Genomic DNA, 17,863 nt, shown 5'->3' with positions numbered 1-17,863 from the left:
CAGATCTGATGTTTTAACCAGTTGTAGTTATAGCTGAATGAGTACCTTACCTTCAGAAGTGTGTTTATCTCCCGAAGTGATGTGATTGGAAACCCTTCCTTTTCTTTTTCCATTTTTAGTCTTTTTAGAGCCACTACCTCTTCAGTTCGTTTATCACGTGCTCGGTACACCACACCATATGTGCCTTCTTCAATCCTTAAAAACAAAACCACAGGCATTACAAATTAAATTAAATTAAATTAAATTAAATTCACTGTCCACAACAAACCTCGTACATTCACCATACAAATACGTCAAATTAAAAATGTGATCCAGACTGCTAGGAAATGTCTTCAAAATTCCCTAGTCATTTATTCTAAAATATCAAAACATTGATAGAAAAAGATTTTTAAACACTGAAACTACAGTACATATATAATTATATTTGCACCCAAGTAGTGGTAAAATATACCAGTATATTACAGAGTAGGTAGTATAGTATTTGCAAAGTTGAGGTTCCTGAAAAGAATTCGGTAATCATTCACCCAAACTCAGTTGCCAGGGAATAATTCGAAAACAGAAAGCTAAGGAGGGGATCTGATAAATTCACAGATGGGCTAGTGTGGCAGAAGGATCAACAGAGACTAGGACATCTTTGCACACCATTGTCTTCATAGATGGATTCTTCTCTCATCAATACTAGTATTCATCAAGACCTACTTCTTCTAAATCTCTAACAAACTTCTTCTCAGTCTCATGAGATGAGCATTAACATTGACTGAGGGTGCCATTCTTAAAAATCCTTCCATCTTGACATAGTGTAGGATTAAGAAGAAACCAAACCAAGTATTACATTTTCTTGTTATACCATTGGTGCTTTTATACCTTCAATTGTGGTAATAAGTACTGCATAGAGTATGAATCAGAAAATTAACATCTTTCACAGCTAGGAACAACTCTGCAAACTCTGTACCACTGAAATAACTTTGCACACCCCTATGGTACATACCCAGATTTGGAATTCCAAGCCAAAGCTTCCACATAATCATTCTTGTGCAGGTTGTTTTCCTCAGTACAAAGCAAGTTGGCTGCATGGTATGGGCTGTGTACCAGTAAGCTTGCATTTGGGAGATGGTGGGTTTAAACCCCACCATCAGCAGCCCTAAACATGGTTTTCCATTTTCTCATCAGTGCTGTACCTTAAGTAATGCTATGGCTACCACCTACCTAGTCCTAGCCCTTTCCTATTCCATCGTCACTGAAAATCTAGGCTATCTACGTTAAGGTGATATTTAAACAAAATACTTTTCCTCAATGTTGAATTCAGAATCCCATGTCATTAGCAGTTTGAATAGAGCAATGACAAGTAAAAAAGATTATTTGTATGGTGAATAATAATTTTAAAATTACCGAAAAAGTGAAAAGTATAGAAACAGGATTAAACATACTAAGAGCAAATGGAATATCAGAAGGAACAACAACACATGGTTGAATGAAGGAAGAGGAAAAATATGTACATATTGTTGAGTGGTGTAGGGCTACATGAGAAGAAAACAAAAAATGAGAGATAAAACACTCCGGTGTATATGTGCTCATATAATTAGTTTGTACAGAAGAGCAGTTAGTAAATTGCTGATCAGCAGTGAAAGTTTAAAAGTGCTGTCAGTTAAATGTAATACTCGGCTTGGCAGTGATGAAACATTTAATGTCCCTGATGGATAGCATCTGAGAAGGAAGGTGCATAATGGAATATATCTAATAAATCTCTAAGGAGAAGCAGCATCTAATGATAACAAAGCAGCAGAACTTCTCGGAAACTGCTCAAAAACTGCTCTGATGATGGGGAATACAAGGATGAACATATACACAACTGTGACGAGAGTGCACTTAATTATAAACTAATCCTCCAAAAATTGCTAGGTCTAGAAAATGAGCCTAATAAAGCATGAATGAAACTGAACACAAACAATCATCACTATTGTTGTGCACTAGGGAAATAGGAAAGCACAATGAAAGCATTGCTCATTGCACAAAGCAGCTCACAATATTTCAAATATTTAAGTATGAAGTCAGTTTATGAAAATATTTAGAATGCTTCAATGATATGTGATATTTCTGCCAAGTGGTTCCATATTAAAATTGAACCCTTCACATGCCATCAATTATGTTCAAGAAAATTTGAAGGAAAGACAATGTCCAGTTCATCCTTCTGGTCAAATTGAAAGAGGAGAATTACAGCAATACTCCTGTTAAGAAACAAAACTGTATTGATTCAACCACTAGATCAAGGAATAATCTGAGCTTTCAAGTCTATTAATAATCTGAGCAGACTACTCAAGAGTTCTGAATTCCAAATGACAGAGCCATGCTGGGTGGTTTAAATGGTAGAACCCACACTGGCAGATTTTATCCCAGCTCAGTCTATTGGTGTTTGAAGGTGCTCCAATACAACAACTGCAGGTCAGTAGATTTTCAGGTGGGGGGGAAGGGGAGGAAATAAAACTAACATTATTATTATTATTATTATTATTATTATTATTATTATTATTATTATTATTATTATTATTACACTGGCAGAAAAAAAAATATCCAAACACCAAGAAGCGGTTGTGCTAGATTAACGAATGTAACAAAGGCTTTTCAGTCTGTCAAACACACAGCAAATACAATGTAAATTATAACACTATAAATATACCTGTAAAATACACACTAACATACAAAGAATGACATGTTTCGTTCTACAAGAACATCCTCAGATTCTATCAAATCACTTAAAAACAAGCTTATATATCTACAGTATTGTTTACGTAGCGTAAACTTGTCAATGATAGAGATTTTAGTGATAACATGAATCAGTAATGACAAAAATAAAATATATACAAGTCCTGAAATAGTGTTTGGTCACAACTGACTTAACATCGGCAGTCTAGATAAGTACTTCAGTTTTCATTATATTAAAACTTGCTCAATCAGTTTTCGTTTTGTCAGTTGTGTTCCATAAGAGTGAATTACGTGTAAAAGTACTGGGGAGTCCAGAAAGCTGTAGATGCCACTTGGGTGCTACAGCAGTTTAGTTTTAACTACAACTACTACTACTACTACTACTATGGATGTCTGAGAATTACCCTGTGTAGTGCAAGTGTAAAAGTGAACGTCATCACTTTAAGTCCTAGTAAGCTTGTGATCACGGTGTGGAGCTTGTGTTTGGTTGGTATAATTAGACATCTGCTACTGATGATAAACACACTGTGATTTTAAGGAGGCACAATAGAAGGCTTATAGCTGTGGACATTTGCACTGAGTTCAACATAACTAGAGAATAATCAGTGTCGGTGTTGACTGTGATATATCGTTTAAGCGATGTTGGGCTGTATGGGTGTTTATCTGCCAAAAGGTCTGTCTTAACACACAGAAATAAATCTCAGAGACTTTGGTGGGCCAGACAACACAAGGATTGGATCACTAATCAGTGAAATGTGCGTTATGGACTAACGACTCAAAATTTGAGAAGTTTGGGTCAATCATTGTCAGTATGTCTGTGGTCGCCCAGGAAGGCTGCCTAACACCAAGTGTCAAAACACAGGGGTGGTATTATTATGGTTTCTTGTTCTTTCTGTAACAATAAGGTGGCAGAATTGGTGATGGTGGAAAAAGCAGTACTATTGCATTTTATCAAGCAATTTGGAACTCAACTTACTGGAAGAGGGTTTGTTCTGCAGATGAGCATGTCAAAGCTGTGCAAGAAACAAAGAATCATCGGGAGTTCTACAATTAACGACCTGGTCTATTCAATCACCCGATTTACCACCCAACGAGTTGTTGTGGCATGAAATTGACTGTAAAGCAAAACAATCTTCTGGCAACAGTTGTGAACATTTGTGGCACTGCCTTTTGTAAGCATGGGGACCTATAACCACACAGATGTTGGAAAAATTAACCAAAAGAATGCCATGCATTTCTCCAGCAGTGATCATAGCAAAAGGACAACACATTTATCAGCACCAAGTTTGAATAGTGCAGCTCTAAAACACATTATATTACATCATTTGAAGCACAAATTGCTTTATAGTGTGTGGATGCCTATGTTTGTATTTTGTTTTAAAGTATATGTCATTGAAATGTCTCTAATCTGCCACCTGATGAATAACAGGAACTGAAGATTTCTTAAGGTGAATTTAAACTTTTTGATGCTAGTGTATATATTTGTGCTACTTGAATAAATCACTTAAATTATTTATTAACATATAAACATATATATACACACCAACATTCCATATAACATTGAGAACTCTTTATCCACTCCAACTGATGAAGTTCAATGTCAAAATGTTAGGCTACCTATTCATGTGCCATTCTAAGACATTGTGCATCTTCTGTGAGTGCCTCTTCCTATATTCATCAGTTCAGCAACCTTGAAGGCAGACATTTGCATAACCCAGAATACAATACATGAAAGTGAATATGTTTACTTAATCATCGTCATCATCATTGTCAATGTTTCAAACCCTATCTAAAATCATATTTAATCAGAGTAATGCTTTTATGATGTCATTAGAGATCCACATAGTGCGATGTTCATTGCTTCTCATAAAAAAAATTTTTTTTTGCTATTTGCTTTACGTCGCACCGACACAGATAGGTCTTATGGCGACGATGGGATAGGAAAGGCCTAGGAATTGGAAGGAAGCAGCCATGGCCTTAATTAAGGTACAGCCGGGCTGAGTGGCTCAGACAGTTGAGGCGCTGGCCTTCTGACCCCAACTTGGCAGGTTCGATCCTGGCTCAGTCCGGTGGTATTTGAAGGTGCTCAAATACGTCAGCCTCGTGTCGGTAGATTTACTGGCACGTAAAAGAACTCCTGCGGGACTAAATTCCGGCACCTCGGCGTCTCCAAAAACCGTAAAAGAGTAGTTAGTGGGACGTAAAGCAAATAACATTATTATTATTATTATTATTATTATTATTATTATTATTATTATTATTATTATTATTATTATTATTATTATTAATTAAGGTACAGCCCCGGCATTTGCCTGGTGTGAAAATGGGAAACCACGGAAAACCATCTTCAGGGCTGCCGACAGTGGGGTTCGAACCAACTATCTCCCGATTACTGGATACTGGCCGCACTTAAGCGACTGCAGCTATCGAGCTCGGTCTCATAAAAATAAGAGAAAGTCTTACCTATTCAAGCACTGGAACTCTTCGACACTGCGACACCCTTGAATTGCAGGCAGGTACGGGGGAAGAGGGTCTTTCAATACAACATCTGATTTAGGGGAGTCGTTAATAAATGGAATTCCATTTCCATCCTCCATTTTCTCCTCTCCAAAACTTCTCTGCAGGTCTCTGGTGCTATCTGTGGGAGGACTTGTTGTAATACTACCATCAGAGAGTTCCATTTTTACAGAGTTTGGAGTACCATTATTGTAGTTGTCAGCATCGGTATTTCGTCCGCCAGATTCATCAGTATCTGCTAAAAAGAAATATTACATTTAAAAAATGCACTGAGAGGCAAAAAATGCAACATTAAGTAAAATATAAATCCATCATTATAAAGTGAAATGTAAGTATGTCATCATTTTTCCCAAGCATTTTTATTTATTTATTTTTTCATTTGTGTTAGGTCTTATGCCAACGTGGGATAGCAAAGGGTTAGGAATGGGAAGGAAGTGGTCGTGGCCTTAATTAAGGTACAGCCTCAGCATTTGCCTGGTATGAAAATGGGAAACCACAGAAAACCATCTTTAGGGCTGTCAACAGTGGGCTTCGAACCCATTATCTCCCAAATGCCAGCTCACAGCTGCGTGACCCTAACCACATGGCCAACTCGCTCGGTCCAAGCACCTTTCTGGTGAAAGCATTCCCTGTGAGAAATTCACAGGTTCCACAATATCCATTGTTGACAGCAGCTTTATTATAGGACACCTGCAATAATATCCCTGGCTAGTATGCGATTGGTTTGTTGCTGTTTACTACACTTGTACAGTACATAAAAAGATGTATCGAAACAATGTTGATAACAACACCCCACCATTTTATTTTTTATTGTTTTAGACATTTCAAACAAACTAATTAGTGCAAGTTTCTTTCAGAATTTGTGAATCTTCACCCTAGACAATACTTTTGTGAACAAATCTACTACATTCTCAGAAGATGGAATATACGAGGGCAAGTCAATAAGTATCTGCAATCAATTTTTTTAAAATTTATTACAAAAAGAGTACACACTTTTTATCAATATCATTTTTCAACATAATCACCTTGGTTTTCAATGCACATGGTCCACCGTTTCACAAGCTTTCTGATACCCTTGGCAAAAAACTATTTTGGTTGCGCAGCAAGCTGCGTATGCACTGCTTCTTTCACCTGTTTATCGGAGCTGTAACGACAGCCTCTTAGAGCATTTTTAAGTGGACCAAACAGACGATTATCCAATGGGGCGAGATTGAGACTGTACACAGGATGCTCCAACACCTCGAAGCGCAGCATCTGAAGAGTTTGAACGGTGTGGGCGGCGGTATGTGGATGTGCATTGTCATGCAATTAAAGAACTCCTTCTAACAATCGACATCTGCATTTGTTACGAATTGTAGGTTTCAACTTGTTTACCAGCATATCACTGTAAAGTTCACCGTTTCCCTCTTTATCTGGTAATGTTCCAGGATTGGCCCCTGAGAGTCCAAAAAAACTGTGAGCATCACCTTTCCTGCAGAAGGTTGACTCTTGAATTTCTTTTTGAATGGGGATCTGCCGCTTCAGTTCCATGCTCTGACGTCTGCTCTCTGGTTCGAAGTGGCGAATCCATGTTTCATCTCCAGTGATGATCCATTTCAGAAACTATTCACCTTTGTTAGCATGATGGTCCAGTAAGTGCTGATAGATTCTCACATGATTGTGCTTCTGCTCTTCACTGAGTTGTTTTAGAACCTATCTCAAATGGACTTTGTGAAAGTTAAGCCTGTTATGCATGATTTAATATGCAGAACCATGGCTAATGTGCGCATGGTTTGCCACGTCATCTACAGTCACTCGTCTGTTATCCAGGATCATATCACACACGTGTTCATATTGGTATCAGTTATGACTGCAGATGGACACCCGGATCTTTCCTCATCCTTCACGCTCGTGTGACCACTTTTGAACTGTTCAATCCACTGGTAAACACTTTGCTGTGGCATAACACTGTCCCCATATTGTGATGAAAATCTTCCATGAATTTCCGCTCCAGGTACACCCTCTGACCACAAAAAAATTAAAATAAATAAATAAAAGAGTACAGAACGCTGATCCTCCTTGGTACAAACAGAGAGTGGTGCGGCCATTTTTATGTCACAACAGCACAAGCTGTACTGATCTGATAATGCTCAAACCTACCACAGACATAGACAATGGTGTCATCTAGCAGCCGGTAAGCACACAACGCCATAGAGCCAACCTAAAGACAATTAGAGCAAAATTGCAGATACTTGTTGACTTGCCTATGTACCTAATCTTGACAGTTATATTTGAACAAGCTCTTTATAAACATGAAACATAATATCCATATGCTTTGACCAGTCACTCACATCAGTATTTAAACTGAACTTTATAGGTGAAGCATTATCACAATAAATCTCACATAGGGTAGCAATCATATTCTCTTGTCCTAGTTCAATGAGAATATCCTTAAGCCATTGAAATTCCCAAGTTGTTTCTGCCATACTCATATATTCTGCCTCCAGTGTTGAATGAGCAACATATGAAAGAATAACTGAATATCCACTTACAGACCTTCTAGATTCTCTTGTCTGCCCACAATCAGCATCACAATATATTTGGACAGTTTCATCACCAAAACAAGAAGGCAATTTTACATCTCTCATAGCACACTGATACCTAGGCATATGTTTTACTTTCTTCCAGTCTTGTATAGTGAGATTCTCTAATTTCTGACAAATACCGATAGCAAATGCAATATCTGGTCTAGAATTATTTGAAAGATATAGAATACTTCCTACAGCACTTCTATACAAGCTAGAATCAAAACTTTCATAGTCATTGAAGGCAAATACACCACTAGGTTCCCCAGGCTGCATTATATATATATATATATATATATATATATATACACACATACAGTTCTAACGTGATCTTCCATTAAATACTCATTCAACACTCTGTCAACATAATGCAACTGAGACAATGCCACACTATCGTCAGTCTGTTCTATTCTTACAGACAATATGTTAGTCAGCAATCAAAAGAGAGACGGAGGAATCAAACATGCAAATCAAGAACCAGCTTGAGGCATTCCAGAAATTGTTGTTAAACAAGGTAGAAACTCTAATAGACATTAAACTCGAAAAGAAAGGCATACCACCGAGCCTGACAGCCATTCAAGACCAGTCCCAAAGAAATCCACAGGAACATCCTCAGCCCCCAAATCCAATTGTCGAAAGAAGAAAAGAAACAGAACCTTGCAATACAATAACTCAATACACTGATTTATAAAAAATTAAAAAAATTAAAGAAGATAGTGACACAGAGTCAGAGGTATGGTATACACAAGAACGCAGACAGAAAAATAAAGACAATAGTAGGTAAAAGACAAGAAGCAAATGGGGAATTGAGAGCTGCAGAAGGTAAAGCCTGGATTTACATAGGAACACTGCAAAATAGCGCAACAGCTGAAATCATCATAGAGTTCCTTAGGAAAAACGGTATTAAAGGAGAGATTGAATGTGAGGAGCTCCAAGTGAAAGGAAACAATAAAACCCTTAGGTCAGGATTGCCATTCAAATACCATGAATTGGCCCACCAAGAAGAGTTCTGGCCACAGGGACTGAAAATTCGACGGTACGATTTTTGGAGGACTAGAAGTGAATCCAAGGCTGTCGACCTGCATAACTATTAATCAGACCAAGGAAAATAGTCAGGACAGTTGCCTAAAGCTACTATTATGGAACATCGAAGGCCTGAAAAACGCTCTCACTTTAATACCAGCAAATATTTTTAACTCCTTTGCTATAGTAATTTTAACTGAAATATCCTTAACAACAGACTGGAATGTAGATGGAGTCTACACCATACACTCCTATATAGAACAAGGTCTACTTATAGACAAAAAGGTGGCATCTCAGTCTTACTTAAAGCAAATCTACCTCCCTTTGGGGTGATACACAATTCGTGTAATATATTAGTAGTAAAAACGAAGCAATTCACATTTGTCTGTGCATACATTCAAGATTACAATGTAGCAGAATTTATTGTTGATGAGATCAATCTATGTGTAAATAAAATTCCTAATGACGTCACAGAAATTCTAGCGGGAGATCTAAAATATTGTATTGACATTCCAGACCACAAATCAACTGCAGTTTTGGACTATTTGCAAAATGAGGTATTATCATTAATTAACGATAGCGAAATGAAGACATATGTCAGTTACAACGGTACCAGTCCCATCGATTTAGTTTTTACAAATATAAGTAATATAATACCAACTTCCCAGCGAACAATAAGGAATATTGCTAAGAAACACCTACCGGTTATAACAAACTTTTCTATGCAGAGCAGGGAAAACAGACCAATGGATAGAAAAACAGCACTCTCTAGGAAAATGAATCCAGCGCTGTTAACAATGGATGATCAAATCGCGGTAAGAAATGCCCCAGCTGAAAAGAAAATTAGCGAGGCAACGACTGCACTAGAAACACTAATAAAAAGCGTCACAACTATGGTACCCATTATTCAAAGAAAATCTAAACCATGGTTTAATGGACATGCTACACACCTCGGAAAGAAGCGTTAAAACATCTACACCTAGCCTTAGCTGCTCCTTCACATTCAAACTTACAGGAATATACTAGGAGGAGAAGGATATATAAAGAGACAGTGAACAATGCCAAAAGGACCCATCAAGCAGAGGAGGAAACAAAATTAGTGGATGAAGCAGAGAAGAACCCATTCAAGGCAGTAAACCCAAGAAAACCAAGATTTTCTAGACACATATCAATGGACGTATGGGAGAGACATTTCACAAAAATATTGCAGGCGAGGAATATCTGCCCAATAGGAAATCCATACACAACCTATGATTTGCCTGAAGCAGAAGAACTTTTCTCGAAAGAAGTAGTATGGACTGCCATATATAACTGCAAAGATCGTAAAGCATGTGGCCCTGATGAGATTTTCAACTAGCATATAAAAGCATTAGCCTCAGCGTTAGTGGAATTATTAACAGACCTTTTCAACGAATGTTTGCAAACGGGATGCATTCCGGAAAACTGGAAAAAAATGCTCTATAAAGGTAAAGGAGATGTTGCGGACCCCAACAATTATAGAGGAATTGGCCTAGAATGTTCACTTTTTTTAAATACTGACTGGACTTATAACTAGAGCCCTGCGCAGATATACAAAATATTATCCGCATCCGCTCCGCATCCACACTTCCTTCATGCGCACCTCCATACGCGAATGGTTATCCATGGATATGTTAATATTTAACTAAAGTATATTACACCCAAGGTACTGAAACAGATAGATCTGTTAACATGATACAATAGGCCTGGTACCTGGCACCAAACCCCTAGTCATAGATGTTTATGAGGGATTTCCTCTTGCGATAACTACCAACATATAGATCTTCATTCATTCCTTCCTTCCATTAATTGCAGGCAGGAGCCAGTTAGGCTTAGGTCAGATTTACAGCTTTATGGTCTCAAAGCTCTTTATACAGTATATCACCATTCTCCCATACCACTGTCATGGGTCACCTAACTACAAGCAAAACTAAAAGTATACCTGAGTGAAAATTAATAAACTTCATTATTTAGAAATCATCAGCAAAATTATCTGCACTGCCATACAGTTTGCATCTGCCACGGATTTATCCGCAGATATCCGCATCCATGCAGGGCTCTACTTATAACTAACAGACTCTCATCTTCAGTGGATGATTTTCTTCCAGAAGAACAATTCGGCTTCAGATGGGGTAGATCCATTCTTCAGGCTATCCAGTGTCTTCAGGAAGATATAGAGACAGCCCTGTCAAGGCCCAAGGGAAAACTACATGCCATCTTCATCGATTTCACAAGAGCAGTTGATACTATCAATAGAAATATTATCATAGAGAAATTGGAATCTTTGGTCGGTGATCAGAATTTTCTATGCAAAATCATTCAGAATACTCTAAACGACAATTTTATTGAAATCAATTACGGTCTTTCTCACTCGAAACCTATAAGACAGAATATTGGAGTCCTGCAGAGCGACCCTTTAAGTCAGTTTTATTCATAATATCCACAGCGGATGATATTCAGTCGGTATACAAGGAAAATCCAGATAAGCTGCAAATCTACGCGGATGATATGGTGTTAACGTCAACGTCACAGGAAATGCTTCAAACATCCTTCAATCAACTGACAGACTGGGCGGAAATAAATAAACTCCTCCTAAATGAGGGAAAAACCATGTCAATGTCCTTTAGAAGAGGTGGAAGGCAAGCAGTCCTTCTATATAAGTCATGTCAGGTATGTACTGGGATCAAGTTTAAATACTTAGGCGTAACATTCCAAAGCCAGGGCAATGTATTTACCCTACATGTGAAAGACAAGGTAAATGCAGCAATACAATCAATGAATGACATGAAGCAGCTCAGCAAATTATCCCTCGAAAGAGCTATTAAGCTGTTCAATGTGAAGGTATCGCTAGTCGTTACATATGCTCTAGAACAGCTATTAAGCTGTTCAATGTGAAGGTATCGCTAGTCGTTACATATGCTCTAGAAAATATTTGGACATATCTCACAAAGAAACAATGATTAGATATCGAAAGTGTAAAATCAACTTTTTTCAAAGGTTCTTTGCTTGTCAAAATTCACGTCATTCCGTCCTGTATACGTACTAGCCAGGAAATTATACTACACAGAGGAACTATGGTTTAAGCTGCTACTTATGGCCACTTCCAGCTACATTAATGCCCTACAAGATTTATCGGCAAAGAGAACGGAAATCTGGGACGACTTCTTTACCACTAATGCAATGTTCTTGCAAAACTGGAAACGACCAAATTACGAGCTGCGGCACACAATGACTAGGTTTGCAGTGCATGGTTTCCACCTTAAGTTATGCAGCCACGTTTCATCACCCTGAATCAGACTGTGCATGCTCTCATTGCAGGGAGCCATGTCGTAGATACCATGCCATTTCCTGCAGACAGAGACATGAATCACTGAGGAAGTTTTGTTTAACAGCCATTGGCTGCAATTAAACTTTCATTCAATATCGTAATTGCTTCACCAAGATCACTAATGTCCAATTATTTGGTCAACTCAAATTTGGCATGAACTACAGATTCTGATTCTCCAATCGCATCATCATCATCATCATCATCATCATCATCATCATCATCATCATCATACAACCCAATTATAACATTCTCCCTTGCATATACACATGGTTCTTTCTTACAATGTAAAAATCCTAGCTTCTGCATAATTTTATAAGCAAACACATTCCAATCCTTATTTGAATTTGGGAGTCCATAAATACTTTTCTTCATTTTACAGATATTTATGCTAGGATCTACAAGTTCAAACAACTCAGACTGTTTCAAGTACACGTCTAAACTTATTGGCCTATTAAGATAAATGCTGGTAACATCTAGGAGTTCAAATCTCCAATGTTTTTGCACAGCAATGGCAACAAGTAATCACATAGCTTTTCATTTCATGACAAGACTAAATGTCTCCTCATAACTTATATTAATTTTTACCTTGAAACCTTGTACCACAAGTCTGCCTTTATACCATTCAATTTTTCCCTCAGCATTGTATTTAAATGCAAGCACCTATCTCGAACCTATGACCATCTCACTTTCTGGCCTTGCCACGATATCCCATACATCCTTCTGTTTCATCACCTACATTTCCTGCCTCATTGCCCCTTTCTACTTCCTAGCATCTTCACATGAGATTGCTTCATTAACAGTCTTAGATACCCATACCTAATAACCATTTGTTACTACATTACAGCACCCGCAAGTTTTAGCTTTCTTCTGTCTCTCCAACCTGCATACCCTTCTCGTTTTGGTTTTCAGCTGTTACTCTCTCATCTACATTTTGAACTTCACAATGTTCTACAGCTTCTTCCTGAAAGATACTATGGTCTGCTACATCAGGTCCTGAATATCCATTACATCTATGCCCACTTAAACATCCAATATCACAGTTGGATCAGACACAACTAATTCAGGTATGGTATTAATTATATCCCTGAATAGAAATACACTTCCCTCAAATAGTACACTTCATTATAACTTTCCCTCTCTCTAGACTTCAAAGTCTATATCCATCCTTGGTGTTTGACTCACATACTAACATTAAGCTGTGTTTACACTAAGCGCAATTTCCTCGCTAAATAATTCCGCGAGGGAATTGCACCTAGTGTAGACGCTCCCTCACCCCTGAGTAATTGCAGAGTGAGGGCCCTCTCTGCGAGCCAGAGGTCAGTCATTTTTTGTCCGCGCATCAAAGGGTTTCGCTCATCGAATTTCTCTCAGTGTAAACGTGTCCCCGTAGTTGCGCGAGGGATGAATCAAGAACAGTTTTTATGTGGAATCCGGAAAACACAAACTCTTTCAACTGCAATAAAAGAGAAGATGCGTGGAAGGAAATTAGTTCTCAACTACACTTTCCTATCTCTACAGTGAAAGCGAAGATGAATGCGCTACTGGGATCATATCGAAGTGAAAGATCGAAAGAAAATAAGAGCAGAGTCACTGGATCAGGTACTGTTAGAACTGATTATAACTGTTTCAGAAATAATCACCATTCACTAGATGAGAAATGTGTCGAAGCACTATCTCTTTCTGTAAGTTGGGATGATTGGAAAATGAGGAAACACATTTCTATGCATAGTTCATCTTTATACTCACTGCACACTGTTCGTAGTGTCAAAAATAACTCATTCAAAGCACAGTTTATCATGACTCCCTTTCACAGCAAAGAAATAAATAAATAGCTCTCTCCCGTAATATATCGTAATGTTCTTAACTGTATCATCAATGGGCTCCTGTACCATTTCCCTCAAGGCTGTTTCCATATTGGCTCTTTCCAAGGAATAATTGTTTGCTCCACCATCGTTGAGGGTGCTGATTTTTCTTCTTCCCTATCTTGATCTAAAATGACATTGATATGATGGAAAACGCGACTGCAGTGGTTGGAGGGACAAAAAAAGTTTCCATGTTGGCTGCAGAACAGGAACAGAAGCGTTCAGGCTTGTCGAAGGCGGCTCGCCCCACTCGCGCTATTTTTCACTCTGAATTGCGCTCTGTTTTGGGTAGTGCGAAATTTCACTCGAAGCGAGTAAGTTTCACCCAAGCGACTTTCGCGAGGGAGTTTCGCTAGTGTAAACGCAGCTTAACACATGATTCAGCCCTGGAATCCAACTTATTTCCGTTGACTCTGGCAGCCCAAGCTTTACACCCAAATGATTTTAAGTCCAAGAACCTCATCTTTATCTAACTTCTTACTCCATCACAACTCAAATGGTATTTGAAAATTTATAGCTGGTGAGGGACACCTGTTTCTCACATATGCAGCTGCTATGAATGCCTCCCACCAAAGCCTTGCACTATCAAACATCTTACAGTATCAATGTACGATTGTCCGACTCGTTGGCTGAATGGTCAGCGTACTGGCCTTTGGTTCAGAGGGTCCCAGGTTCGATTCCCGGCCGGGTTGGGGATTTTAACCTTAATTGGTTAATTCCAATGGCTCGGGGGCTGGGTGTTTGTGCTGTCCCCAACATCCCTGCAACTCACACACCACACATAACACTATCCTCCACCACAATAACACGCAGTTACCTACACATGGCAGATGCCGCCCACCCTCATCGGAGGGTCTGCCTTGCAAGGGCTGCACTCGGCTAGAAACAGCCACACGAAATTATTAATGTACGATTATACCTCTCAGCTAAACCAATTTTCTCTGGGATATATTCTACAGATCTAAAATGTCTCACTCCAGATTTCTGTAAATGATGTTGAGTTTTTAATTTGTATACTCTCTACCATTATCTGACTGTATAGCAGATATCTCTCTACTTTGTAGTTTCTCAGCCCTCACCCGAAATTTGTGAAATACTAAAAACTTCATGCTTGTTATTCATATATTCAACCTCTGCATACCTAGAATACTCACTGATTATTGTCAACACAAACTGTGACCCCCAAGTGATGGACAAATTTTTCCATTAATGTCTGTATGGATAGTATTCAAATGTTCTTTTGCATTTCTCTCACAGGATTTAGAATTCTCTTGTTGCACAATTTTCCTTAAATACATACAGAACAATTCTCAAAGCAATTTGCTTTTTCCAACTCTAACACAGGTGCCTTAAATAATGCATGTTGATGCACATGACCAAACTTATCATACCACAAATTAACATAACTTGCACAACCTTCACTGCTTCCTCAATCTATTTTGTAACTGTTACGGGGATAACGTGGTTCACAGAGGTAAAAGAAGGTGCAGGCATGAATAGGTGGATATACAAAAATTGAAAGATTGATTTAAAACTTTAAAATTGGCAGTTTTAGTTCCTTTCCCTTTTTTTCTTTCCTTTTTTCAGATGTTAACTTTTAACCAAAACAATTCGCTAAGCGAATAACAAAATCTCAGGTGCAACAATGATCTCGAGAAGTAATATTATGAATTCATAGAACAATTAAACGACATTAATTAACAATATGAGCTTGAGCTCCAACCTTGCCAATGTGGCAAGAGCGACCACCGTTCCATTCAATATCTCTTACAAGAGCACCGTTGCTCCACGAAATTATCTAAGAGACTAATCTCCGAACATTATAACATTCCAGCCTTCCAAAGGCACCATTCAACCTTTACATTAATAAGAAGAGCGTCTTTGCTCTAAGTTTACACTTAGGAATCTATTTCCAAAATTTCCAGGCCTATCAAATGCACAACCTACATTTTACAAAATTTTCACTGTCATAATTGCTCAACAGTCTGGTATCTTTCAGAAGAAAAGGAATGACATTGATTGTAACAATTGTAGTACGTACCCATTTTACAAGGCCTTTGGTAAAAACTTACTGGCCCAAAAACTAAAATGGAAAGGAGACGATCTCTTGCAGACCTAGAAATTTACACTATGTTCATAAAATCCTAGTTGGGCTTGTGGTCCAACATTACAGAGGCTAAGCCTATACTAGTGAGGTGACTAGATGGAGAGAATATTTAAGTTACGGAAATTATAACACAGAAAATGTTATAAAATCATAGTCACCTCAAAAGCCAGTTGAAAGGGAATTAGAGAGGGTACCTCACTCTCTATTTCCTGATTTCGGTTAAGTTCTTTCGACTAGTTTGAAATTTACACCGGAGAAAAGAAAAGTTACATTACTAGACTGGAAACCTTCCCCTCGAGCTAGCTTTCAAAGGCTATCACATGGTTATACTGACTGCCATTACCTTGAGCTGGTAGACCTCTCAAAGATGGACAAGACGCCCCCGCCTCCTTTATAAACACACACTAGACTGGAGCGATCACTAAAACAACCTGGTCCGAAAACGTGCCAGCTTTTATAGGCGAGAGGAAAGTTCCAGAAAACTCTGGGCTACGGAGCGACACACACCCAATTCTGATTGGATACCAGAAAATTTTGATTGGATGAAAAATAAATATACAAACTTTTTTTACTGGCCAACATCTTAAATTGGCAGGAGGAGATAGAAGTGTTGTAAACTTGAACACGCCAACAACAAAGTATAAACAATTCAGTTAAGAAAACTTGACATGCAAAATTACTCCGGAATTTTAATAGTTCACCTTCACACCAGAGGGCATAACATAAGTTTATAGTAGCAACATCTGTTGAGAAATGTTCAAACTTCTTGCACTAGTTGTTGCGAGTTTTATATTTTAGATGGCATTCTCCAAGGTGCTTAATTTAAATGCACGGGGCGGGTGTACCTCCGGTACAGTAACAATTTAACATTCACCACCAGCAATGACACATACACTTTCCATCCTAACCTGATACACAAAATTGTCCCTTCTCACAGAAGTATATAATGTCTCTCCCCTACGATCCATTACCAGAGCTACATCATTAGTAAGTGCAACTTTAATTCCCTTAGCAGTCACCTGACCAATAGATATTGGGTTTTGTCCCACGAGTAGGTACATACAACACACCAGTAAGTTTTAATTTCTCATCCTGTTGACATTTTGACAGTAACTATTCCTATTCCTCCCACTTCCAATTCTCTGTTATCACCTACTATCACACATCCATTTTTACACCTTGACATAGATGTGAACATCTCATTATATGGACTCATATGTTGTGAAGCACAGGAATCCAAGTACCGTTCATGTCTCTTCCCTTTCTACACAAACAATGGCATTCACATAACCTTATCTGCCACCTGTTGTGTATCTGTTGTAGCTAACTCTTACAACTGCGGAACATAACATGCCGTTCCGTCCTTTATTGTACAGCAAACGGGCTCAAGCAAGCCTCAAACCCCACAACCCCAAAGAGAGAAGGGTCTCAAAAATTGTATTAAAATTTAAGGAGAAAATACACAAGAGTAATTTTGCTTCATGTATTAGTGAAGCGAGCAAGTGTCGATGATTACATCTGAGTGTATTTAAGCATTATTTACTCCAGTAAATTCAGTATGAAGCAAAACCTTAGTGGAAATAGTACTGTCTGCAATATGGTGAAATATTGTGCCAGCGTCTCACTGTCGCAAAACTTGTAGGTAGGGCCGAATACATTGTGTAGACTATGAAGGGAAAAAGCAGTATCTTGATGCTAAAGAGAAATACATCCTTCGACTTAGCTTCTAGAAAAATTGTGTGAA

The 17,863-nt window shown here is 38.3% G+C and overlaps 1 protein-coding gene across 2 annotated transcripts in view; it reads right to left on the bottom strand.

Annotated features, from left to right (window-relative positions):
* The window catches only part of LOC136864563 (cyclin-dependent kinase 11B), a 434,451-nt gene that overhangs the window by 132,423 nt on the left and 284,165 nt on the right, over positions 1-17,863 (bottom strand). Inside the window, exons 7-8 of one of the 2 annotated variants that reach the window (XM_067141707.2) lie at positions 5,164-5,455; positions 51-195 (exon numbers count right to left, since the gene is read on the bottom strand). In XM_067141707.2, coding sequence (XP_066997808.2) covers positions 51-195; positions 5,164-5,455 — 437 coding nt within the window. The remainder of the gene's footprint in view (positions 1-50; positions 196-5,163; positions 5,456-17,863) is intronic. The other variant, XM_067141708.2, reaches the window with a different exon arrangement.

This window comes from Anabrus simplex, chromosome 2 (assembly GCF_040414725.1).
Source record: "Anabrus simplex isolate iqAnaSimp1 chromosome 2, ASM4041472v1, whole genome shotgun sequence".
Classification (NCBI taxonomy): domain Eukaryota; kingdom Metazoa; phylum Arthropoda; class Insecta; order Orthoptera; family Tettigoniidae; genus Anabrus; species Anabrus simplex.
This window is presented reverse-complemented; position numbering and strand designations above follow the sequence as displayed.